The sequence below is a fragment of the Elephas maximus genome, chromosome 3 (assembly GCF_024166365.1).
Source record: "Elephas maximus indicus isolate mEleMax1 chromosome 3, mEleMax1 primary haplotype, whole genome shotgun sequence".
NCBI lineage: Eukaryota > Metazoa > Chordata > Mammalia > Proboscidea > Elephantidae > Elephas > Elephas maximus.
Genome location: NC_064821.1, coordinates 58,193,825 through 58,220,855, shown reverse-complemented (window position 1 = coordinate 58,220,855; position 27,031 = coordinate 58,193,825). Strand labels below are relative to the sequence as shown.

Below are 27,031 nucleotides of genomic sequence, written 5' to 3'. Positions count from 1 at the left end.
TGTCTCTGGCACCATCATCTTCTGGATGCCCAAGGTGCATTATTCAGGGTGAGCTCCCAGTCTCTATGCCCAACATGACACAGAGGCCACAAAAGGATTTAACTGGTGGTGGAGCATTGCAGCCTGGTCAGCAACTCTACTGGGGAGAAAGTGGACAGACTCCAAGAGGTCATGCCGGGTCCCTAACCACAAGTGAATGGACAGACTGGCTGCACATCTCCAGAGGGCTGCCCATGAGAAGGGAATGGGACTCCTTTCCTGGCCTCCTGGGACCCCAGGGGAAAAAGGGACTGAAGTTGGGAGGCTTAGAGGTCAATAAGGGTGTGGCTGGGGCTTGGGCTGGGGCAAGTCGCCCCAGGGGCCTTAGTAGGCCTGGCCGGTTTCCACAGGCAGGAGTCCCAGCACCGCTGAGTGCTCCCCGAGCTTCATGCGACGCTGTGTGGAGAGGCTCACGTTTTTGGCCAGGTAATCAACGGCAGCTGAAAAAAAAAGAGAAACTGCTAGAAATGGTAGTTCTTTTTGCCTATTCTTCCATCCACCCCACATCCATATATCCATCCATCCGTCGTCCGTCCATCCATCCATCCATATATCCATCCATTCACCCATCCATCCATGTGTCAGTCGATCCATCCACCCGTCCACCCCTCCATCCGTCCATCCATCCATCTGTCCGTCCATCCCTCCGTCCATCCATCTATCCCTCCCTCCCTCCCTCCATCCTTCCATCCCTCCATCCATCATTTGTCCCTTCCTCCCTCCGTCCATCCATATCCATTCATCCATCCATTCGTCTCTTCATGAAGTTCCTTCTCTTACCTCTTATCCAATCATTCAGCAAATATTTAGTAAACACTTAGTATCTGCCCAGCTCTCTCATGGGTTCTGTAGGGAGCTACAGAAGGGTATTTCACATTGTTGGATGAAGAAAAATTCGTCTACCCTTCCAACAAGCCCTCTACATGTCTCCACTCTGGGGGACATCCAATGAGTCCCACTGAGCCTAGGTAATAATGAGGGCAGGATCCTTCTACTTTCTTTGGACTCTGAGCCCAGGTCATGGAAGACACAAAGCAAGATCCCTGGCTCAAAATGCAAAAGCAGCTTTTGCAGGTGAGCTGACAGGTCCAGCAAGAAGGAAGAATCAGGACCCTGACATACAGGGAGCTGAGATCTACAGCCCTAGTCAGTTCTGGTCACCTGAGGAGAGGGATCAGAGGGTTTGTGTTCACCTGAGTGGCAAGCACTTGTGCGTGTGTATCAACAGTAGAAACAAGACTATTCATGTGGTAGTAAGGGGCACTCACATGAGCAATGCTTGCACACACGTGTGCATATGTGTGTGTGAGTAGTGTGCACCTGTGCAAGTAGACAAACAGTGGGAATGTCTGTGATTGTACAGGTACTGTATAGAGGTGAGTTCTCACCTGATCAGGGTGCATGCATATGTGTATGTGTGTGTGCAGGTGTGATCACTGGGCCTGCATGTACAGGTGTGTTGTCCTGACTCTAACTACTTGTGCCTGCCCGAGGCAACAGCAGAAATAAGCCCTGACCAAGTGATTTGATTGGCATGTGCCCAAGACCTCCTGAGGCACAGAGATGCCACCTCCTAAGCCGGATCTGCAGCTGAGGCCACACCATCCTCCTGGGACTCTGAGATGCAGAGGCAAGAGGAAGATGGAAATAGCACAGGCCTGGGGATCACGAGGCCTAGCCCAGCGCCTGCTCTGTCACCTGCCCACCGAGGGACCCTGCAATGCTCTACATGTTTCTCCAAGGTTGGAAGGTCCTGCCTAGGGTAGGTGGGTGGGGCCAGGAGGTGATAGGTGTGGCCAGAAGGTGAGACCCAGTGAAGAGAGGTGAGCAGGACCAATAATTGAGCCATGGGACGTGCTTTTGCCTAGTGGTTCAAATGACCTAGGTCCAAATCCTGCCTCTGCCATTTATTAGCTGTGTGATTTGGGGCACAACACCTTGCCTCTCAAAGCCTGAGTTTCCTTGTCTGTAAAAAGGGGATAAGAATACGACCTAAGTTGAAGAGTGGTTATAAGAATTAAATGAGATAAGTAGTCAGCACTGTGCCTGGCACACGGTGTGCTCAATAAATGTGGGCTAAAAAGCAGTGGGGTCCTAGGCCTGGGATTTAGTAAAAAATGTGATGCTTGATGGGAGCAAAGAGGTAAAGAACAAGGAAAGAGGTGGCTCAGGAGTCCCAGCCACCTCCTGCTTGAACAAATAAATTACTTTGCCTCTCTTGGTCTGTTTCTTCATCTGTAAAAGCAAAGCTGTCACTTTAAGGACTAAGGTAAGCTGACCCAAGCCATGATATTTTCAATTGCCTCATATGGATGTGAAAAGCTGGACAATGAATAAGGAAGACTGAAGAAGAATGGATGCCTTTGAATTATGGTGTTGTCAAAGAATATTGAATATACCATGGACTGCCAGAAGAACTAACAAATCAGTCTTGGAAGTACAGCCAGAATGTTTCTTAGAAGGGAGGATGGCGAGACTTTGTCTTACATACTTTGAACATGTTATCAGGAGGCACCAGTCCCTGGAGAAGGGTATCATGATTGATAAAGCAGAGGGTCAGCAAAAAAGAGGAAGACCCTCAAGGAGATGGACTGACGCATTGGCTGCAACAGTGGGCTCAAACAGCAATGATTGTGAGGATGGTGCAGGACCCAGCAGTGTTTCATTCTGTTGTACATAGTACTGCTATGAGTTAGAACCAACCTAACCGCACCTAACAACAACAACAGCAAAATGGGGAGAACGAATTCCAGCCTGCCTCAAGGGCTTCTGCGAGGATCCAATGAGATAATGTCTTTTAAGATGCTGGGCAGAGAGGGCTCGAGACATGGCCCCCTAGATTCCTAAAAGATGTGCAGATCCTCTGGATTCTCTTTGGGATATCTGGATCCTGAGCCCCTCAGCTTGCCAGGCACCAAGGTGGGTGATAAGAGCCACATAATGCCTGCACAGGGCCTGAGCAGAGCCCCTGGGGTACTGCCAGCTTCCTTCTGAGGCCACACAGACTCTAGGTTCCCATTCAGTGGAGTGGGGGTCATGTGGCCAGGCTCTGCCCTGCCCTGGTTCTGCCCCTTATGCTGCGTAGAGGTAGGGGACAGCTCCCATGTGGCCTTAGGGGAACTCTACAGCTCTGGTCATACCACTTTCTGCTGCTTGGAGCCAGTCTTACCTGGGCTTCAGGTGGCCTTATTCTCAGAGTGAGAATAAGACTAGGAGGAGGAGGAGCTAACATTTACTAAGAGCTTGCTCTGTGCCAGTCCTGTTTGTCTAAGCACTTCATGTGCACTATCTCATGTAATTCTCAACAACTCTATGAGGTTGCAGTATTATTATCCCCATTTTACAGATGAAGAAACTGAGGCTCTGAGAGATTGTATACCTTGAAAGGCCACACAGCTCATAAATTGTGGAGCCAGGATTCAAACCCAAGCAGGCTGATGCCAGCGTCTAACCAGCCCCATGAGCCTCACCCTGCAGCTTCCTATAGACTATCCCCTCGTGTGTACACAGTACTTTAGAGTATACACCCCAGATCTTGCGTTCGTCCCATTTTCCACTCTAGGAAATGTCGGTGACTTGTTCAAGGCATGTGGGAAAGCCACCAAATCAGATGACATTTCTCCTGTGTCCCAGAAGGCTGCTGCCTGCCCACTTACTCCACACCATGCTAACTCTGATCCCAACCTCTACGGATATGCCTGCGGGTATGGCTGAAAGAGCTGACTGAATAACAACGATGAAACCAACACAGTGAGATCCCTCATGTACTGAGCACTTACTATGTCCTGGGCAGACATTAAACCTGTTGCTGTCGAATAGATTCTAACTCATAGTGATCCTATAGGCAGACATTAGCTCACTGAATTCTTTCAACAGCCCCATGCTTTAGGTACTGTTGTTCCCATTTTACAAATGTGGAAACTGAGGCACAGAAAGATTGATGGCCCAGAATTATGCACAGCACAGGCGGTGGAAGAGCCTGAATGCATCCTACTTGTGCGTCTAACCCCTCTGTATGACTCCTCCTCCTCTTTCCCCCAGTGGAGCCTGTGGCCCAGCACATAGTAGGTGCTTATCCAAGCTCCATCAAGGTGGGCAAGGAAATGCAAGAAGCCAAACTTTACCAATGACCTAACCAACTTCAAGGGCACCCCACGAGTTTCGGAGCCTGCCCCTCCCTGGGGTCCAGCCAAGGGGTCTGTGAGGGCAGGGCTGTGACATTTCTCATTACAGCCTCTGTCAATGGCCCTTCCTGTCCTTCTGTCTCTCTGTGTCTCCCCTCCTCTGCCTTGAGCCCGCGCCTGGGCTCTAAACATTTCAAATTAGATTAATCGGGAGTTGGCAGGAGCTGTGGAGGCGATGCCAACCAGTAAACAAATCTCAGCCATCAGCGCCTCGTCAGCCCGCGGCCCCAGAGGAGGACCCTTCTAGACACAAATTCTTATTAGACTTGTCAGATCTATTAAAATTCTTTTCACACTTCTGCGTTCTATCAGCCCCATCATTAGTACGGCCCTGACCTCTGGGAACACCGGGGCCATATTAATCTGCCATGTGCCCCGTCCCTACCCGCCTGCTCCCACCCTATCCCCAGGGATGGGGAGAGATGGACAAATGGACAGATGGACAGACGGTGGCTGGGAGCAGGAAAAGAAGGTATGACAGGCCCTGGGAAGATGAGAGGCCCAAGGAAAGGAGATGGATTCAGCTGCTGAAGAGTTTGGTCCATGTGTACTCTCTACACACACCTGGAAGCATGGCCGTCTTAGAGCGGTGTGGCTAGGTACACGTCAGTGCATACCAGCGGGGTGACCTTGAACAGATAACCCCTCTGGGATCTCATTTCCACATCTGCCAAATGGGCCTAACCATGTACCCAGTGGCTGTGAGGATGAAAGACCTGACCCGTAGTAGATGCTCAATAAACTCACTCTTCCTTTATACACATACATTTTTGTGTTTATGTCTTTGTAGTCATGTGTTGGGAACTGAATTGTGTCCCTCAAAATACGTGTTGAAATCCTAACCCCTGTGTCTGTAAATACGACCCTGTTTGGAAATAGAGGTTTTATTGTGTTGTGTTAATGGGTGTCATACCAGTGCAGGGTGGGTCTTAAACCTAATCCCTTCCGAGTTATAAAAAGATCAGAATAATCACAGAGGCACATGCAGAGGGGAAGATGCCAGATGATGACGGACACACGCAGAGATGCAGTTACAGACCCAGAAACTCCCAGGATTGCTGGCAGGTATTAGAAGCGGAAATAGACAAAGAAGGACCCCCTAGCAACAACTCCCTGAATTCGGACTCCTAACCTCTTAAACTGTGAGAAAATAAATTTCTGTTCCTTGAAGTCACCCACATGGGGTATTTTTTGTTGTTGTTACAGCAGCAGTAGGTAACTAAGACACCATGGATATACACACGTTATTGGCTACTCCCATACAAATAAATCTCTGCATGGATCTATCCATGAATAGGTGCAAGAGAGGCAGTGAATGTGAATCCACACACCAGTGGATCTAGGTGTGTATCATCACTGGGTGTGTTGTACAAGTCTGTGGTTGGGCCCAAAGAGAACTGGGTTTGAAGTTAGGAGACCTTGAGTGTACTATTCACCTACTGTGTGACCTTGGAAAACTTGCTTAGCCTCTCTGAGCCTTAGTTCTTGCATCTGTAACCTGGGGACAAATAATAACCCTATGGAGTGGTTCCTCTTTGTAACACGTGGGGTCGCCATGAGTCGGAATTGACTCGACAGTAGTGAGTTTCGTTTTGGCTTTGGGGTGGGGTTTTTGAGGACTGCAGGGAACGAGGAACGCGTGTTTTGCCCAGTGCACAGCACATCTATACACATGAGCTCTTAATAAGCAGTATCTTGAGGGGGCTGGAGAGGCCCAAGCACACGGACTCACTGTATGGGGACAGAGGTGAGCGTATGATGGTGGACCTGGGTATACACAGTGGTGGACTGGGACATGTGGCTGTTGCACAGGGGCTGTGGGGGCCCCATCACAGATGTATTCAGTCACCCATTTACATGGGTAGGTGGTCAGCGGGAACATGACATGCCCGGAATGCCAAAGGTGAGGCAGATGGTACAGTGAAACCTGTGAGAGCCGGAATTTGACAGAACTGCCTTGTTTTTCAGGTCTTTGGAAGGTTTCTGCCTTTAATAGGGTGCAGTCTTACCACTTTTCTATCGCTTGTTTTAGTGGAAAATATTTGACTTTCCTTCTCTGACAGGTTTCCGCTTTACACACGTTCTATCTTTCGCAGGTTTTACTATACAATGGAAGGGCTTTGAGATTTCTGGGTCCAATCCCTGGGCCTCCATTTCCCAGATGGGAAGACTGAGGCTCAGAAAGCCAAGGTGACTTGCCCACACTAATTGGTCACAGAGCAGTAAACCTCCCTCCTACCCGTCACAGCTTGCCCTGGGAGCCTCTGTGGCATGGGATGGCACCTGTGCTGGGGTTCCTGTGGGGTAAGGCTGGAGGATGTGGCCCAGGAAGAGCTCTGAGCTGTCCCAGGAGGAGTGGGGGGTGGGGAGCAGGGGTAGAGCAGGAGGGAGAGGGAAGGAGGGAGGGAGGCGGGGAGGAGAAAATTGCTCCAGCTTTTCCCCGGCAAAGGGGAACAAACACCCCTTTCTCGCCTCCTGGGCCTTTCCCTTTTGATGCCCCCTCTCCTGCTGCCCCGTGTGCTGGCTTTGGGGTTAATTTTATTTCCGAATTGGGCAGGCACCCCTAAAACAGGGCACAGGGCTCCGGGTGTGACTAACGCCTGCCTCAGGCCCAGGGCTGCTGCTGCCGCCGGAGCTGCTCTCAAATCTTTATCAAGAGCATGTGTGTCCTGCTCCCCGCCTGGGAACATGGCCTGGGTCAGGGGGTCTCTCTGGGCCCCTCTGGAAACACTCCTGTGCACATGTGTGCACCCTGCACTCAAACATACATGCACACGTGTTATGTACATCCACACACTTGCTCCCTGTCCAAACACACTCACACACATTTGTTCACTAAGACACACCCTATGTACATGCCCAAATGCACACCTATACACACAGCCGCAGCTATGCATATGCTCAGACATACGCACCCCCATATTTACACATGTGCACACATACTATACATGTCCACGTACGCATGTACACCCGGATCCACACACAATCACACACACTCAAGCATGTGTATTTGCCCAAATCCACATCTGCACACATACACACAGCCACACATATTTGCACACCCACATACATCTACACACATGCACACATGTGTATTCTACATATCCACATCATGACATACCCACAGCACATACCCCAAACACACACAGCCAATACACGGACACACTCAACCGTATGTACACAATGACTGCACATGGAAACACACAATTGCATGTATTACAGCCACATATACTCACATGCTAGAGCATGTGTGCATGTGTGTATTTACACATACAACCCCATATACACATTGCATGCACACAATCTGCTCATTTACACTCACACGTGTGAATAGTCGTACACACCTATACCCACATGTGCCACCCACACATTCACACCTGTACCTATTCACCTGTACACAAGGATGCATACGCTAACACCTGTATGCTGAAATACTCCGACACAGTGCATGCACACAGGACACTCACAGACATGTACATACATGAACCATAACATTCCTAACACAGGTATTCACACTCACAGGTACACATGCATGCCTGCAAACACACGCATGCACAGGAAGGGGCCATCCTCACAGCTGGGAGGTGGAGGTCGGCACAGCTGGCCCTCATTTAGCCGTGGAGGCCAAGGCCATGGGAGGAGGAGTGGGGTGAGGAGGGGTCAGGAAGCTGAGGTCAGGGAGGCCAGGCCAGGGTGGCAGCTGAGGGAGAGGATGCCCTCGGGCTTGGAGGTCTGCCCCCTCAACACACACCCTTCTGATTAGTTTGACACCAGCAGGTGAGGCCTTTGGCAGGAGGGGAGTTGACCTGTAGGGTGACCTCAGGCTCCCGGTCCCGCCCTGGCCTGCCCTGCTGTTGGCCCCATCAGTGCCGGCCAGAAGTTGTGTTGGGGCCTGCCCTTTCCAGCCTTTGGTCTGAGCGTCTGCCATCCACACCTCCAGGCAAGGTGCACAGGGGGTGGTGGCCGAGTGGGCACATGACACTAGTTCAGAGTTTGAGGAAACAAGGCTGATAGGGTGTAGGGCTGAAAGGGACTCAAAGTGGGCTTGTCCCCGTGCCCACACATGTCAGAAAGAAGCAGGCTGTCTAACACCGTTCCATTCAGCAGGGCAACCACCGGCTGCGCGCTGCTCTTGAGCACTTGGAATATGGCCGGGGTAACTGAGGAACCAAAGTTTTACATTTAATTTACTTTTGAGTAATTTAAATTTAAAAACTGATAATCTAATTACTTAGTTATTAGAGAACTTTTAAATATGTTTGGAACACCTTGGGTATGGGAATCTACTTTTCATTTATATTTTTATGAAGTTTAAATACAGACCAAGTTATTCCCAATGAAAATTAGTATCCAACTTCAAACGCGCTGTAAGTGCAAAAGACACGCAGGATTTCAAACACTTGGTCCAAGACTGAAAATGTAAACTATCTCAATTTTGATATGGATGACATGTTGAAATAATATTTTGAAAATATTGGGGGGGCAGTTTTACTAACGTAAAAATCATTCCACTTGTTTCTTTTTACCTTTTAAAATGTAGCTTCTAGAACAATTTAGCTGCGTTTGTAGCTGGCATTATATTTCTACTGGACAGAGTTGCTCTAAGGAGTCTGGCCAGGTGATGATGTGAGTTTGAGACTCTTAGGTCAACTGTTCCTCCTTTCTGGGCCTCAGTTTCCAGGTCTGTGAAATGGGTACCCCCGCCCCACACCCCCTTGCAGCTCTCTAGAAATCAACCAGGAGACCCCTGGGTGGGGGCAGGGTGGGGCGGAGCACTCACTCTGGCCGTACTGGCCATACTGGTAGCCAGCCACGGGGTCCACGCTGTAGCCGGCGGTGCTGTAGGTGGGCGGGCAGTAGGACTGGGAGGTGGGCAGGCTGTCTCCTGGCTTGATGGAGTCGGCCCGCTGGCTGCAGCTGGCAGAGATGGAGGAGGCCGGGTCCAGGCCGCCGTGTAGCGGGGAGATGGAGAAGTCAGCCTGTGGCTGAGGTGGCACAGCGCTGGGGTTGCTCAGGATGCTCATCACCTGCGGGGGAGAGACCGTCAGGGCCAGGCAGGCAGGCAGGCAGGCCTGGGGGCTCGGAGGGCAGACCCTGCAGATAGGAGATTGCATGGCACTGATGTCAGGATGGCCCCTCACAGGCCTCTGCTGGGGTTGCTCCCTCCTGGTTTCCGTAGCATGGAGGCCTCAGTTTACCTGGTTTGCTTGCCCTTGTGGTTTCTCCTGGCTAGGTCCTGACCCATGGAACTCTAGGGGGGGCAGTTGTTAGGTACCATCAAGTCAATTTTGACTCATAGTGATCCCATGTGACAGAGTAGTACTGCCTCATGGGGTTTTCTTGGCTGTAATCTTTGCAGGAGCGGATTGCCAGGTCTTTCTCCCATGGAGCCATTGCGTAGGTTCAAACTGCCAACCTTTCTGTTAGCAGCCAAGCGCTTAACCATTAAACCACCAGGGCTCATTCACCTCCATATCCCTAGGGTCAGCTCTAAGAGGTACCCGGCATCTGTTTACTAAATGAATGAATGAATGACTCTAAGCATGAGCAAATGAATGAACCAATTAGCCAATGGTGTCTCTTCTACCAGACAGGGAGCTTCCGAAGCACAGCAAACTAGGCCTCCTCCATCAGGCTGAGATGCCCTCATCCTCAACACAAAGGTTAGAGGACTCCAGGTCCATGGGGCTTTACCCCGCTTTCCTGCGCTAGGCTTGCTCTCAGCTTCTGTGGACCAAGCTTCTTGCCCCTACGGCACCAGGGTGTACAGCCAATGCTTTCAAAGAGTGTCACAGGGCCTTTCTGTGATCTTGTCTGCTCCCAGGTGTTCATAACCATTACCAGCTTCCCTATCTGGCCTGGTTCAGGAAAAGGGGAACTCAGTGGTACTGCGCTTTGACTGGCAAGGGAGGCTCAGCTCTAGAAACTCAGCTTAAAGAGCCTGGTGCCAGTCCATTTGTGTGTTCACTTATTCAGTCAACAAACATGCATTGATGGTGACTCTGGCCCTGGGACTGCAGAGGAGAAAGAGTCACAGTCCCTGCCCTCAGAGCAATGGTCTGAGGGGAAGATGAGGCAATGGCAACAGACCAATAAAACATGGAGTGAGGAGGGGTGTGATGGAGGGAGCTCAGGGGCTTCAGGAGCCCAGAGGAGGGCACCCAGCCAGGTTGGCAGTCCAGGAAGGCTTCTGGAGGAGGTGACTCCAGAAGAGAGTGGGGTGAGGTGGTGTAGCAACAGCAGTTCCTAGAATGTCAGGGAGCATGGGTCTCCTGGTGAGTCCACAGGGGAGGAAGGAGCGAGCAGGAGGAAGAGGCAGGTCCTGCCTGCCCTTGCTGGCCTGACCTGCTGGGCTCAGGACCCCAGTGACCTCCCTGGTGATGTTACGTCTTATGGGAGGGTGGCCCTGAGTGCCAGGTGAGTACAGCTTTGCTGATAATCTGCCCAGCACTGTGCTAAGGAATCACATTGCAATCCATGCAGTGTTCCTCAATTTCCCCCCTGCCTCCTGGGGAGAAGGCACTCCATGGGCTTTTGAGCAAGGTCCCTGGGTGGCACAAGCAGTTTGTGATTGGCTGCTAACCTAAAGCTTGGCAGTTCGAACCCACCCAGTGGCGCTGCAAAAGAAAGGCCTGGCTACCTGTTTTCATAAAGATTACAGCCAAGAAGACCCTATGGAGCCATTCTACTCTGTAACACATGGGGTCACCATGGGCTGGAATTGACCTGACAGCAATGTTGTGTTTTGTTTGTTTTTTCCTTTTGGTTTGGAACTTTGAGCGATTATCTTTTTTACCAACTAGACACCTTCTGAAAATTTTTATCTTCCCGCTTCTGAATGGTCCTTGCCATAGGCATTGTGGAATGGCCAGGTCAAGGGCATGGACTGTGGAATGGGGTCAAGGCCATGGACTCTGGCCACGGATAGATGCTGAGCTCTGCCACTGACCTGCTGTGTAACCTTGGGAGTCTACCTTGACTTTTCTGAGCCCCAGTCCCAAGGAAGAGAAATGATGATGGTACCTAGCTCAGAGCAGGGCTGGAAGGATGAGGTGAGATGGGCCAGTGCTTTGCACCGAGTCTTGTGCCTGGTAAGTACTCAGGAAATAGCAGTGCTACTTCCCTAGTCCTGCCCCTTCTCCACCTCCTTCCCTTTCCTCTTAGCTGTTAACTCACGTGATCCAATTCAGTCCAGGGCCCTACAGAGATGTGTGAGGCAGAGCTATGATGCCCATTTCTCAGATGAAGAAACTAAGGCCCACAAAGGGCCATGGCTTCCCCAGATCTCCCAGTAGGTCTTTGAGAGAGCAGAGTCCAGTGCCCCTTGACCCTGACTTGGCTGCTAAATTCCAAGACTGACTCTCAGGATGAGTTTTAGGCATCTGATTCCTTCACAGGTTCTCACTCCAGGGACCAGCAGAAGTTTGATTCCTGGGCAGCTGCTGGTGGAGGGTGAGTGGAGGTGGGATCCCTCTCCCTGGGGGGCTTAGGCTGCTGAGGTCTCACAGCTGGCTCCTCTGGAAAGCCTTGAGTAAAGTCTCCCCCAATTCCTTCCCTCACTGCTCCCGAACTCACTCCCCTCAGTCCTAGGGTCACCCTCCTCTATCCTTTCACCCCCCTGCCCCTCCCAGAGCCAGAATCAAGGGCATAGACCCTGCCAGGACTTTGACTGGCTGGTCTTTTCACTGCAGCTGGTGGGATTTAGGTTGGTCTGAATGGTGTATCAACCCCATTAAGATGGCAAGGACAGGCAGGAGCAGGCTTGTGAGGAGGAGGGAGAAAGTCTACCAGGGAGGCAGGAAGCCGGCTGGGTGACATCTGGACTGGGCAATAGTGCTTTCTTAGGCAGCAGGGAGCAGAGGTCTCCAAAACTCCCTCTGTGTGAATGCACTTCAGAGGCCTTTGTCATGGTAGGGTCAGCGGTATGGATGCAGGGACAGGGACGGTGGTGGGAGAGAAAGTAAGGAGGGGGATGCTAGTGCTTGTTGCTTCCGGACTGTCAGGCCTGGAAGGGGATCTGCAGAATCTGATTCTGTTCCAGGGGTTAGGAGACCTGGATTTTTTTTCCATCGGAGACACATCTGGGATATGGCAGGCAGCCCATCAGGCTCTCAATCTAGAAATTTCCACCTAAATTAAGAAGGTCATCCACCATCCCCTACACAAACACTAACCCTGCTCTCCCTTCAAAGGAGGCTTGGGTTTTAAGGTCAGATTTAGGGACACAGGGAAAACACACAGACCCCATTTCCCTCCCTTCTGAAGGCCACGTGGATAGGGGAGACTCTTGGTGGCGGCTGTCAGCTCTGGTGAGATCCTACTTTGATCCTTCCCTCTGGCACATCACCTGGATGCCAGGCCCAGGAGGCACAGATGGGTGGGAGAAACTGAGGCCAAGATGCTCGGGTGATTAGGGAAAGGATGAGGGTGCTTTGGAAGGGACAGATGGGTAGGGGGTAATGTGGGAGGCAATTAGGGAAAGGAAAAGGTGCTTTGGGACGGGACTGTGCACAGACCCAGTATTCAGTCTGTAAGAAGACAGCTCTACACAGAGCCGCCGCCAGATCTGACCCCACCACTCCCAGAGTTATTGATGGCTCCTCAGTGCCTTCCGGATTAACGCGGCAAAGGCTTCTCATTGTCTGACCTCCGCCTACCTGCCCAAGTACCTCCCAGCCTCACACTTTACGTCCCAGCGGTGCCAAACAATGTGTTATTTCCTCAAGACATTCTTCATCCATTCATTTATTCAACAAATATTTCATGGAGAGACCTCTATGTGCCAGGCCGAGGATACCACTAGATTGTAAGCTCTTTGAAGACAATATGGACTGTGTGTCAACCATCTTTGTAGCCTGAACACTTACTTTGTGCCTGCTACATCGAATTAGTTCAGAAAAGCCTTGGTGAATACATGCATATTCCTTTAACAAATGTTCATGGGGCCCCTACTCTGGGCTAGACACTGCCAGACACTGATGACACAGAGATGAATAACACCAAGCTCATGCCCTCCTGGAGCAGTCAGACTAGTGAAGGAGGTGCTATGGGATGGGGCTGGCAACAAACAAGTGAGCAAATAAATGATGTAATTTCCAATACTGGTAAGTGCTATGAAGGAAAATTAAGGGGCTAAGTGGGTGAGTCAGGTAAGACTTCCCCAAAGAGATGATGTCCAGCAGGACCAAGAAGAACCAGCTAGGGGAAGATGTGGCCGAAGAGCATTCCAGACAGAGGAATCAGCAAGTGCAAAGGCCCTGAGGTGGGAACATGCCTAGCAGGTTTAAGAAATAACAAGAAGGCTAATGCGGACAGTGAAAATCCTGGGAGCTGCAAGGCCTCCTAGAGCCCTTTGTTGGAAGGGGCTTGTGTGGTACCCAGTGGTTCAGGGGGCCTTGGACCCTGAGCCATTAACAGACAGTTCAGAAACTGCTCGGGCCAGGGAGCTTTCCTATAATGGGATTTGCTCAATGGGATTTGCCCTGGAACATCAAATCAAATCCACATCTGGGGTAGGTGTGAATGGGGGATGTGCAGCATATGCTGACTCTCTCCCACAGTCCTGGAGGCCTGTGGATCAAAGGGCCTCCACTTTATCCAGCCCCCTATCTCCAGGCAGGGCAGCTTTCAAGCAAAGGAGATGGGACCCAGGCAAACAGAGGTAGGAGGGGAAAGCGCTTATTGAGAGAAGACCACAGGCCCTGAGCTATACACTGGTCATCTCATTGAATGCTCAGGCAATGGGCTATTATTATCCCCATTCTGCAGATGGGGACATTGAGGCACAGGGAAGTGAAAAAGCTCACCCAAGGTCACATAGAGCTGGAATTTGAACCCAGGTTTCCCTGACTCCTAGCTGTGCTCCTTCCCCAACAACAAGCCGGACTGGAGAGCTTGGAGCGAGAGGCTCTTTGCAACCCTAAGGTGGAGCGCCCCAGCACTGGCCTGTGTCCTGGGACCTCTGGGAGTCTGGCTTCACCTAGGAAGCAGGAAACTCTTGCCCAGGGTTGGGGGCCCAGCTGAGGTCTGGGGCCTACAAACTTTTGAACTTGAGGAAGTCCTGGCCTGATGCAGTCATCCACCTCCTCCAAGAATGCTAAGGCCTCTCCCCCGGTGGGTTTTACTTTTTTCCCGGTGACCTTGCTTTCACTAATGTATTACTTCTTGGTGCGTTACCGTTACTAACTCAAAATCAATACCGACCTCCACATCTGTAAGGTTTTATCTGAAGGCAAATCTCCGGGCTGTCCGTCAGCCTGACTGACAGCCGTCCCTTCCTCTCTTTTCCTGCCCCCCAACCACCGCCCTTGCCCCCGCCCGGCCCCCAGCCCCTTCCTCTCCCTCTGCTCCAAATCAGTCCCAGCCTGGGCCAGACTAAATCAATAAGGGCCGGCCGCACCTTCCTTTCCGCCCGCTGGGGAGACGCTGGCTGGTTTCAGGGCGGGGGCAGGGAAGCCGGGTGCCAGCCCTGCTTCCACAGCCTCTGCTCGCCGCCCCCTCCCCCGGGACGCGCGCCGGCGCGCTCCCCTGCTTTAAAAGAAGGGGATGGGAAAAATGTAATTAATTCCCTCCGTTCCTGAGCTGGCCCCGAGGGCCTGGGTCTGAGGAGGCTGAGCTGTGAGATCTGCACCCTCTGTGATAACCGAACGTGGCTTTGGGAGCGCGGCTGCAATTAGGAGGGGCAATCGCCATTATCGGGCTCCGTGGTGGGGTTGCGGTGGGTGGGTGGGGGCGCGACAGGGTGCAGAGGGGAGAGGGAGCCACAGCAGCCGGAGATGAGTGATGTCTGGAGATGGGATAGAGGCTGGAATCAGCCCAAGGACAGGGACCAGGGGGCCGGTTAGGGGGCTCCACTCGCATTGCCAGAGGGAACCCTGAGATTCCCGGAGGAGCGGTGGATTCGCAAGGACACTGGACAGTCAGGGCTCAGGGGGGCTTCCATAGAGCAGCGACTGGAGGGCAAGAATATCTGTGTTAGCATCACTACCTGTCACCCTAGGCAATATCTCTAACCTTTAGCCGTTCCTTGCCTCAGTTTTCTCATCTGTATAATGGGAACGGTAACAATTGTAGCTATCCAAAAAAAAATTTTTTTTTATCCATAGAGTTATTGTAAGAATTAAATGAATAAATGCACTTAAGATGCTTTAATCAGTACCTGGCACATCCATCATTTGTTCTCAGTAAATGCTAACATTCCCCCTCTCCCTTCCACCCTCCTCCTTCTCCTGGCCTGGAGGAGAACAGTGGAGTAGGGGAGTGGGAGGGCACAGGGCCCCTGGCCTGAGATTGCAATGATCACTTGAGGGAAACTCCAGGAAGACTTAGCTCTTCTTCCCTGAGGGACCCAGCACCCAGTGGGCATTTTCTGAATGAATAATCATTCTGCCCCCATGCAGAAGCCGGACCTGCAAGCTGGAAAGGGAGCCTCAGGTGTGAGTCTCAGGTGCAGTGTCACCTTTGACTGGTCACACTCCCTCTCTGGCCTGAATGTGCTCATGGAGGTGGCGTTTCAGGACACGGAGGATCTGTGAAGTCTTCCAGTCTAGACTTAGCAAGGCCTGGACCTCACACCCCCATACTCCCTCCCCACAGTGCACGCTACACAGAGCAGCCCACACTACACATGACTCACACCTGAACCAAGGGAGATGAGGTGACTGAAAACGTCGTCTGTCTGGAACACTAAATTGCTTTTCATTAAAATCCCAGTAAACGGTCCTTGACATTGGCACACCTCCTTTTCTTAGACTCAGTAAACACACTTACCCCTCACGCACTTATATGCAACGGTGCCTAAATGCATACATGAAATGTGGGAGACACCATGGAGATTGCTTCCTTTTCACAGATGGGGAAACTGAGGCTCAGTCACACACTAAACTAATGGCTGCGCAAAAGGACCCAACTGGCTGGGCACAGAGAATGCTTCTGTCTCCAACCCTCAGAGTCCGCTCCAGCCCTGCTAATTCATCCCCCTGCCTTCCAGAAGAGGGAAGAGGCAGGGCGTCCTGAGGGCAGCCTGTTACCACTGTTAGGCAGAGAAGGAAGGGCACAGCCTACCAGGAATGGAATGCAACGTTTGCCGGAACTGAAAGAAACACGTCTCCAGGGACCAAGAATTGCCCAGGCTGAGGGATGACTTAGGACAGCCCAGCCCATTGCTTGCCCTGTTCCCTAGGGGCCTGGGGCCTAGAGTCCATGTCTGTACTCAGGTGGCCCCACTGGGGCAGGCTGAGGCTGGGGACATTTCTTGGGAAGAGGGCTGCTCCACTCAGACTCTGGTTCTCCACCTTGACTGCCCACTGGAATCACCTGGGTTTTTTTTTTAATGCTGATGCCTGGGCCGCACTTCCTAGAGACTTTGAGTTAGCTGATCTGGGAGTCTGGGCTTCAGGATATTGAAACGGTCCCCAAGTGATTCCAGTGTGCAGCCAAATTTGAGAAGCACTGCTCTAAAATCATCACAATTACTACTAGCACACACACATATGGCTACATATCCTCATCCATGTGGACAAAGACACGAGCATGCACACAAAATACACTAGACACGTGCCCATGTATACAGGAGTGCACACAGGATCATAGAGACCTGCTAACATGAACACACAAGGACTGATAGACATGAAAAACTGCACACACACACAAACCATCCACACACTTCCCAGGTGCACACACACACACCATCCACACACTTCCCAGGTGCACACACACACCCACAGACACACAAACCATCCACACACTTCCCAGATGCACACACACACACCATCCACACACTTCCCAGGTGCACACACACACACACACACAAACCATCCACACACTTCCCAGATGCACACACATACACCATCCACTTCTCAGGTGCACACACACACCCACAAACCATCCACATACTTCCCAGATGCACACACACCATCCACACACTTCCCAGGTGCACACGCACACACACACAAACCATCCACACACTTCCCAGATGCACACCCACACACCATCCGCACACTTCTCAGGTGCTCACACACACACACACACACACACACACGCACACACAAAAACCATCCACACACTTCTCAGGTGCTCACACACACACACACACACACGCACACACAAAAACCATCCACACACTTCCCAGATGCACACACACACACCATCCACACACTTCTCAGGTGCACACACACACAAACCACCCGCACACTTCCCAGGTGCACACACACACACCATCCACACACTTCTCAGGTGCACACACACACACAAACCACCCGCACACTTCCCAGGTGCACACACACACACACAGACCATCCGCACACTTCCCAGGTGCACACACACACACAAACCATCCGCACACTTCCCAGGTGCACACACACACACAAACCATCCACACACTTCCCAGGTGCACACACACACACCATCCATACACTTCTCAGGTGCACACACACATACACAAACCATCCGCACACTTCCCAGGTGCACACAAAGAGACCCACACACATTCACACATACATCACAACTCCACATTCAATCCCAGCTCTGAATACAAGCCTACGTGCTCACACACACCCTTCTCTACCCCCAACGGACATCCAGGCACACATCACACAAACATGCCCCCGCCCTTCTCTCTGCGTGTCCCCAGCTCCATGCTGGGATTAGTGCAAGCGAGAAATCACCCACCCAGGCAGCCGGCCACCCCCACTCCCCCACGCTCCTTCTCAATTCTCTGCTAAGAAGATCTGGGCCCCTCCCCTCTCTCTGCCCCCTGTGGACAGCGGTAATGGGCTTCGGGTGCTGACTTGGAGCTTCCAAACAAGATTTCCTGCAGGTCTCTTGTCCCCCTCCGCCCTCCATCTCCCTGCTTATGAGCCTCGCTCCCCAACCCTCCATCACCAACTTCATGCGCAGAAGCCCAGGCCAACCAGGAGAGCTGGGGCTGCAGGCTGACCAGCAAGCTCCCCTCCCATCCTACCACCCCCAGACCTCCCCAGTCCCCTTCCCCTCTCATTCATTCCCACCACCCCTCCCTGAAGGCTTTCCGAGCCCAGCTGCTGCCATTCTCTTGCACAAGCACAGCAGCTTACAGTTTACAAAGCATTTTCTTTTAAGCCTCATAATGACTCTATGAAACATTGTTATCCCATTTTTCAGATGTGGAAACTGAGGCTTAGCAGCTGTCCCAGTATCACCTAGGGAATGAGTGGCAGGACTGCAGCAAGAATCCACAACTCCTGACTTCTAGTTCAGTGCTCTTGCTCTGGGCTTGGTTGTGGCCTTCATTCACCATAGATGGCTCTGGGTCATTCATTAACTATGTACGCGTGCGCATGTGCAGGCAGGAGTACTGCGTGTGCGCATGTGTGATGTATGTATACATGTGTGCATGTGAGTAGTACATGTGAGTATTGTGTGTACATGTGTGAGTATGGTATGTGTGTGCAGCATATTCACATGGGAATATTATATGAGTGTGCAAGCATTGTGTGTGCATGTGTGTAAGTACTGTGTGTACGCATGCATGTGCATGTGAGTAGTACATGTGAGTATTGTGTGTACATGTGTGAGTATGATATGTGTGTGCAGCATATTCACATGGGAATATTATATGAGTGTGCAAGTATTGTGTGTGCATGTGTGTAAGTACTGTGTGTACGCATGCATGTGCACATGGTAGTATTGTGTGTGCATGTGTGAGCTATGTGAGTATTGCATGTGCGTGCATGTATTACGTGAGCCTATGTGAGTATTGTGTATGTGCATGTGTGAGTATTATGTATAGTATTTGTGAATTGTGAGTACTGTGTGCGTACATGCATGCACATGTACATGGGAATATTACATGTGCACATGTGAGTACTGCATGTTGTGTGTGCACATGCGTATCATGTATGTGTGCATATGACTACTGCATTTGTGTATATGGACCCATGTCCTGTTTGCCCCACTAGTCGATGACCTCACCAATAGTACAAACTGAGGCTCAGAAGGGACTTGGTTTGGCCGTTGACTAAGATCTCTGACCAGGGTGAGGGCTACCCCCTCTAAAACCCCATCAGGTTATCTCTTCCTTCCATGTGGGAGGTCAACATCTCACACCCAACAAGACTCAAGAGACAGATTCTGTTTGATTGAAGAGGAAAGTATCGGGGTGGGGGGGGTCATGTCTGAAATTACAGCAGAAGGGATTCAGTTAAGGCTCTGATAAGAACTTCCTAGTGCGTGGAGAGGGATTCTGAAAGGCTAAGTCAGAAAAGGCTGTGAAGGCTCTGGGTTTTGAGCCTTACGCAGAGAAAATGCTCAGCCCTACTGTGGCCCAAACTTCGGCCCTGGGCACAGGCTGCCCTGACCCTAGACATCCCTCTTCTGTAGCCATTTCTTCTCTAAATTTAGCCAGGAGCTGTTTGTGGGCAGAGCTGGTGTCTTATTCCCAGTGCCTGGCACATACTAGGTGTCCAACAAACATTAGTTAAACGAGTGAGTGAATGAGTGAATTTTTTTTTTTTTTTTAGTCAAAGCCTGGCATAGAGTTAAATGAATGAATGGTGGGGTTTGGTGACATACCCACACCTTCCCTCAACCGTGGCCTTGGGGGCTTAGCTAAAGAATATCTGGAAGTTGGGGGGGTGGTGAGGGATGGGCAGAAAAACTTCCCTCTCACTTCCAAGAAGTCAAAGACTCTCTGATGCACACTCAAATACAAATTTCCAATGTTTGGTCTACAAGATGTCAACCTCCAAATACACAGAAATATCTGAAAACACTGAAGGGGGCTGGCTTTGGCCTCCCTCTTCCCGGTCGAATCCAGGATTGGCACAGCCTGAGGGTGTCCGTGCCAGGGTGGGTCCAAGGGCTCCTGGTCCCCTACAGGCACTGGAGTTAGAAGAGTGCAGCGGGATTCAGAGACCATCTCTGATAGCGCTATAAATGGCGGACAGGGGATTAGAGTAACCGGGCTCGCAGCAGCAGCGGGGCTGGGGAAGGAAGGGGCCGATCGCAGAGAAAGATATGACTATTTAAAGATAATGATTGCATAAATTTAATTAGCACACTTTCACGCGGCAAATGGCCGTTTTGTAATTAATGTATCTGGCCTTACTAAGCATGAAAGATCCCATCTCCTCCCCCTCCCCTGCACGCTCCTCCTCCCCCGCGGCCCTAATGAAAGACAGAGAGCAAGTGACAGAAACAGTTTGTCAGGGGCTCCAGGTGTCAGGGCCCTAATTGGTTGAGCTGAGGGGAGGAGAGGGAGGCAGGAGGGATGAGGGAGGAGGGAGACGGCCTCCTCACTCAGGCCCCAGCACAGGTTGGGAGAGGAGGAGGAAGGGGAGGCCTGGGCTCTCATGCGGGGGTTCCTCCTGAGTAATTGCCAGAGACAAGGACGCAGATTGGCCATGGCAGGGACTGAGTGGTGGCAGGGAGGCCTCGTTAGTACCTGGGCAGACAAGCTGGCACATATCACAATGCGTTAAGAACTCACGGCCGTGATAGCTCAGGCCCCTCTTGCCTGCTCCAAGGGGCCAAGTCCCTCAAGTCAAATGAAGGAAGGAAGGAAGGCACCTCAGTTTCCTTTTCTATAAAATAGCTCCTGGTTATTGAAACACTCAAATGGAAAACTGATCACAGCCTTCAGTTATCAAGCGCTTACTATGTTCAGGCAGAAATCCTGGTGGTGTAGTGGTTAAGAGCTACGGCTGTTAACCAGGAGGTCTGCAGTTCAAATCTACCAGGTGCTCCTTAGAAACCATATGGGGCAATTCTCCTCTGTCCTATATGGTTGCTGTGAGTTGCAAATGACTTGACGGCAATGGGTTTGGCTTTGGGTTTATGTTCAGGCAGGAGCCCTGGTGGCACAGTGGTTAAGAGCTATGGCTGCTAACCAGAAGGTTGGCAGTCAATTCTACCAGCCACTCCTAGGAAACCTTATAGGTTGCTATGAGTCAGAATCGACTTGACAGCAGCAGGTTTGGTTTTTTGGTTTGTGTTCAGGCAGCACTGCCATTCACTCCTTATCTCACCTGTCAGAAAGACATTAGTTCTAAGGAGCTCACTTTTGTATTTTACAATCGATGGTGTTCCACTATGGCTGTCAGCCAGGTAGCAGTGATGGTGGAGCTGTGTGCAAAGCCTTCGCTGACACCGTCCAATGAGATCAAGAAAGGGCCAGCATCAAGTCAGCTCAGATTCAGTGAAATATGGGTGTAGGATGTTCCATTTTAAGGACTGGGAAACCGAGGATCCAAAAAGCTAATTTACCCAGGTCTACACAATGAATAAGTGGTGGGGCTGGGATTCGAACCCAGAAGGTTGTAACTCCAAAGCTGATTCTCTTTCTGAGCATGGATCTAAGGGACCAACAGCAGCACCTTTTCGTACCCCCATGGTGCCATCCACTGCAGGGGGGCTAGGTGCTTGGCTGGCTGCATAGTAAAATCTCTTTGTTAAGTAGGTACAGCTGTGAATTTCAATAATGCTCCCAAAGTTAGGGCCACCTGGTTCGTCGTGCTGTCCCCACCTCAGGGCTGTGCCTGGGGTGGCTGTGCCCACCCCTCCTCTCTGACAATGACTCTCCTCCACTGTCCTCACCCACTGACTCCACCACCCTCTGCCAGCCTCAGCCACGGCCCCTGCCCCAGCAAGCTCAGCAGGACAGGGAGGCCTTAGAGACAGCGTAGGCCAGTGGAGAGGGGCCCAGCCAGCCCTCTCCCAGACCAAATTCAATTTCGAAGCTTAATGAGTTTGCAGAGGAGCCGGGTGAGCTCGCTGACGCCACTCCTTGCCGGCTGGGTGGTTCCCGGCCAGGCCACCGAGCATGTAGCTGCCCGAGCAGGGAGAGCCTTGGGCTCCATCGAGAGTGGCGGGGGGCACTGAGCGATTGAAAAATGTCAGAGCAAATTGCTCTTGACAGCGTTAATATCTGCACCTCATAGCAATAATTACATGTAAATAAATAGCAAAATCACACTCAGCTGGAGGCAGCTCGGGAGGACAGACACTGCTAAGGCCCAGCTGAGGACCCGGAATGCTATGCTCCATCCTTTTCTTTCCTTCTTAGTCTCTGCTGCCCCTCTCCCCTCATCCAGATTCTTGCTCTACCACAGACCAGGGGCCCTGATATCCTGGCCACTGTGATTAAAAATGGAGGGGAAAAATAGAACATTTGATTCTCCCAACATTCTCATCCAGGAACAGCTAGACCAAGCATCTTTCTCTCCGAGCATCTTATTCCATCTTTGGGTCTCTGCAGAGAGATGCCTTTGAAATCTTCATGTCCACCCTGATCTCTGCCCTGAATGGCTTCCTGACTGCCTCCTGAACTTGACCTCCACATACCTTCCTCTGATCCAGATCCTCCTCCTGGATTCCTTGCTTCCATCTATGATTCCATCGCCCTCTTGGTCACTCGGACTCCAAATCTCATCTTCGCCTTGTCCCTCAGTCCCAACATCCAATCAGCCACCACGTGTGATGCAAAGTCACAGGCTAAACATGGTACAGCTTTCTGGACAGCCAACTTGACATGATGCTAATGTTAACCATGGTGCTACCTGGGCTCCTATTACATTATTGCTATCCAGCAAATATGGACCCACAGTGGCAAAGAACACAAAGTTCACATGTATTTTAAAGATGATATATGAAACTCTGCACTTACCCCACCCGTACCCCTAGGGATCTCGGGGGATCACGCTCAGTTTAACTATTACCGGGAGTACCTGGGAGAGAAGTTTGAGAAGCCCTGTGTGTACCAGATGGCCATCTCTTTAGAAATCACCAAGGCTCAGGAGGCAACTGGAAATCACTTCTTGCTGCCATATTTGGGGGACCTAAAGGAGCCCTGGAAACCCTGGTGGCGTAGTGGTTTAGAGCTACGGCAGCTAAAAAAAAATCAGCAGTTCGAATCCACCAGGAGCTCCTTGGAAACTCTGTGGGGCAGTTCTCCTCTGTCCTATAGGGTCCCTACGAGTGAGTTGGAATCGACTCGACAGCGGCAGGTTTGGTATTTTGGGTTAAAGGAGCCCTAGCGGCGCAGTGGTTAAAGCGATCGACTGCTAACCAAAGGGTCGGTGGTTCAAAAGCACAAGTGGCTGCGCAGGAGAAAGATGCTTCCATAGAGATTCACAGCCTTGGAAACCCTATGGGGTCGCTATGAGTTGGAATTGACTCAACGGCACTGGATTCGGTTTGGTTTTGATTGAGTCATTTGTTTTGTTCAGTAGGACTATGAGCTCAGCACGAGCAAGGACCATGTCTTATCCACGTTTAAATTCACAGTACTTAGCAAAGGGCCTGGCAGGGGCTCTTGGAGGTATTTGAGGGAGTAAGAAAAGAATTAAAAAGAAAGGGAAAGGGCAGAAGGAAAAGGAAGCGAAGGAAGAGGAAAGGCATATGAAGGATAAAAGATGGGGAGGGGGAAGCTGCAGCCCAGGAAGGTGACACAACTCAAAATATACCTCTGCTAGTTTTAGGTATATTTGGAGCCCTGGTAGTTGACAGCTTAGATGCTAACCAAAATGTCAGCAGTTCGAATCCACCAGGTGCTCCTTGGAAACCCTATGGGGCAGTTCTACTCTGTCCTATAGGTTGCTCTGAGTTGGAATCAACTCAAAGGCAATGGGTAGGTATACTTGCTTGTTGTTGTTGTTTGTTGCCGTTGAGTTGATTGTAACTCATGGTGACCCCATGTGTGCAGAGTAGAACTGCTCCACAGGGTTTTCAAGGCTGTGACCTTTTGGAAGCAGATCAACAGGTGGGTCTTCCAATGAGCCTCTGAAGGGGTTTGAAATGCCAACCACTTGGCTACTAGTCAAGCACTTAACCATTTTCACCACCCAGGGACTCTGGGCAAACTTGTTGCCATCGAGTCGATTCTGATTCACAGCAACCCTATAGGATCAGAGTAGAACTGCTCCATAGAATTTTCAAGGCTGTGATCTCTATGAACGCAGACCACCTTGTCTTTCTCCCACAGAGCAGCTGGTGGGTTTGAACTGCCGACCCTTTCCCTTTGATTAGCATCTGAGGAATTAACCACTGGGCCACCAGGGCTCCTGGTATACTTGGTAAAAAAAAAAAAAAAAATTTTTTTTTTTATCTGGATTTAATTCAGGTTTCATTTTCCCCTCCCCAGATGGACCCAGGGGCCCTTCCTCCTGGGACCCAGCCTCATCTCAACTCCCTGCTTGGGCTCTAGAAACTTCCCATGAGTTAGACTACCCTGTCCCAGGAGAGGGTACACAGAGGGCCCTTCCAGCTACTGCAACGCCTTCCTGCCTCGCCCACACAGGGCAGGGAATGCAGGTTCCATTCTTTGCAAAACAAATATCTTCTCTGGAGCAGCCCCAGCATTCGACACCTCCTTGTTTAGCTCACTGACTAATCCACTTATCGAGGATAAAGAGCCTGTGAATCCCCATTTGATAAAGGCAGCCACAAAATTAGCAAAAAAAAAAAAACATGCCCACGGCTCCAACGTACCAAACAAACAAGAGACTGAGGACGGCCGTAGAGAGATGTTGTCTTGTTTCAGTCCCCAGGCCTGGCAGAGATGCAGAAGGAGATAGCGGCTCTGCTTATGGTGCTGTGGGCTGGGGAGGTGTTGCCTCAGGTTCTACGGGAAGGGGATTGATTGGGCAGGGAGGAAAAGGGAACCAGAACAGAGCCCCTGCACCATACTGCATGCACCCCAACTCCAACTTGGGCCCCTAGCTCTGATTACAAAGCAACCCCATGACCCTGATGCTCGTCACCCTTTTTAATTTAACCATTCATAATCCTAGTATGGAGTCCCTGGGTAGTGCAAACGGTTAACACACTCAGCTGCTAACCAAAAGGTTGGAGGTTTGAGTCCGCCCAAAGGCACCGTGGAAGAAAGGCCTGGTGATCTACTTCTGAAAAATCAAGCAATGAAAACCCTACGGAGCACAGTTCTATTCTGACACACATGGGGTTACCATGAGTGGGAATCAACTCGATGGCAACCAGTAATCCTAGCTCGTATTTCTTCAGTGCTTACTACGTGCCAGGTAGTGTTCTAAGAATTTTATGTGAGTTAACTCATTTACTCCTCAAAGCAGCCCTGTGAACTGGGTACTCCTGCTATCCACATTTTACAGATGAGGAAACTGAGGCACAGAGAGGTCGAGCCATCTGTCCAAGATCACACAACAATTGCCCTCAGTTTAAATAATACTCTCCAATTCAACCATGACCCATTCTAACTCAACCGACATTTCAACTATGGTCCCTACCTCTGAGCACAGTCCCCCAAACTCCAAGGCCCCTAACCCTGGCTCTACCCTCAACTACCCAAGGTCCCCTCCTCAGCCACTGTGCACAGGGCCTTCAAATTGTTAAAGCCTGTATTTGCATGTGTGATCTGACAACCCTCAAGTTCAGCTCCCCACACAACTGAAAGAGCAGAAGTTAATCTCGTGTGCCCCATGTCCACCATTAACGACTTGGTGAGCAGGACTGTGTGGACCTCCCAGGATGCCCCCAGTGGCCTCTCTGCCTTGCCCCTAGGAGCCCCGGCACTTTGCTGACACAGCCTCCTTCACCGGTGACAGAAGGGCAAGATCGCGAACGCCATCACCCAGACAGGAGAGCAGAGACTCGAACTCAGAGACTCAGCCATGGCCAACCAGCTCTTCCGAGGGCAGCTTTGGGGAGGCTGCTCTCTGCTCCTGGTGAGAGGTCCAGGCCAGGTCGGGGGTGGGGGCAGCAGGCCCTGTGATGCTGACCCACCTGCCAGTGCTGGCTTGGGGAGGACGGGCTGGTCCCAGGCCTAGGGGTGGGGACATTAATCACAGGCGAGCACCTGTCAGGGTGGCATCTGGAACTAAAGGGAAACACTCATTGAAAGGGCAGGACTTCTCACCCCAGGCTCTGGGGGCCCTGGGACCAACCCAGGCCACATCAGGAGGCCAGGGCTCAGAGCAGGGCATCTGGGATTCAGGCTGGGCTGCCCCTTCACCTGGCCCCTATTGTGGAAACCTGGACTGGGGGTGGGAGAAGGGCTGAAGGGAAGGTGGAGAGGGGGCTGGACTCTGGCACGTTATAGTGTTGGGGGATAAAGGGACCTTTTACCGCTGCAGCTCCATTAATGGGGGAAACCAAGGCACAGGGTGTGAAGTTCCTTCCCTCCCCAAGGCCTCACAGCTAGAAGGTGGTGGGGCTGTGGTTCAAACTCGGGTGCATCTGACTGCAGAGCCCGGGGCTCTATCTCCCTCTTCTCTGAGCCCTCCTCTGCACTCACCCCTCAGGCTCTAGGGTCCTTCCTCCTGTCTGGGCTCCTCCACCTACTTTGTGTCTGTAAGTCCTCCTCCCTCCAAGTGTGGCCTCTGAAGCTCCATCGTTCCTCATTCCCTTAGAGATGGTTCCTCCCTGTTTCTCTCTCTTTCCCTGTCCCTGTCTCTGTGTCTCTGTGTCGCTTTGTCTCTTGTTCTCTCTGTTTCCGTGTGGCCTTCTCTGTCTCTCTCTCTCTTCCTGTCTCTGTCTTGCTCTCCTTCTGCCCACTACTCTTCTCCATCCCTCTCTTTCCTGGTCCTTTGAGTGTCCTCTCTACACACCTCCCTTCTCTCCACCAGGATCTCACATCCTGGCCCTCTCTATAGGTCTGTTGACCTGTCTGTCCCCTTCCTTGCCCCTCTGCCTGCCACCCCTGCCCACTTCTGCAGGGGGCACCTCTCCAATCAGCCAGAGAAGCTTAACACACACGAGGTTGAGCCTGCCACGCTGATGCCATGCCAGACAGCCTAAGTACCAGCCACATGCCCTGGCCCAACTAGTTATCAGCACAGGGCAGAGCTGGGGTGCCCTCA

General features: G+C 51.4%; 1 protein-coding gene across 2 annotated transcripts in view; it reads right to left on the bottom strand.

Moving 5' to 3' along the window:
- Positions 1–363: 363 nt before the first annotated feature.
- The window catches only part of PAX7 (paired box 7), a 117,160-nt gene continuing 90,492 nt past the window's right edge, over positions 364–27,031 (bottom strand). For both annotated transcript variants that reach the window (XM_049875883.1, XM_049875884.1), the window contains exons 8-9: positions 9,004–9,250; positions 364–479 (exon numbers count right to left, since the gene is read on the bottom strand). In XM_049875883.1, coding sequence (XP_049731840.1) covers positions 364–479; positions 9,004–9,250 — 363 coding nt within the window. The remainder of the gene's footprint in view (positions 480–9,003; positions 9,251–27,031) is intronic.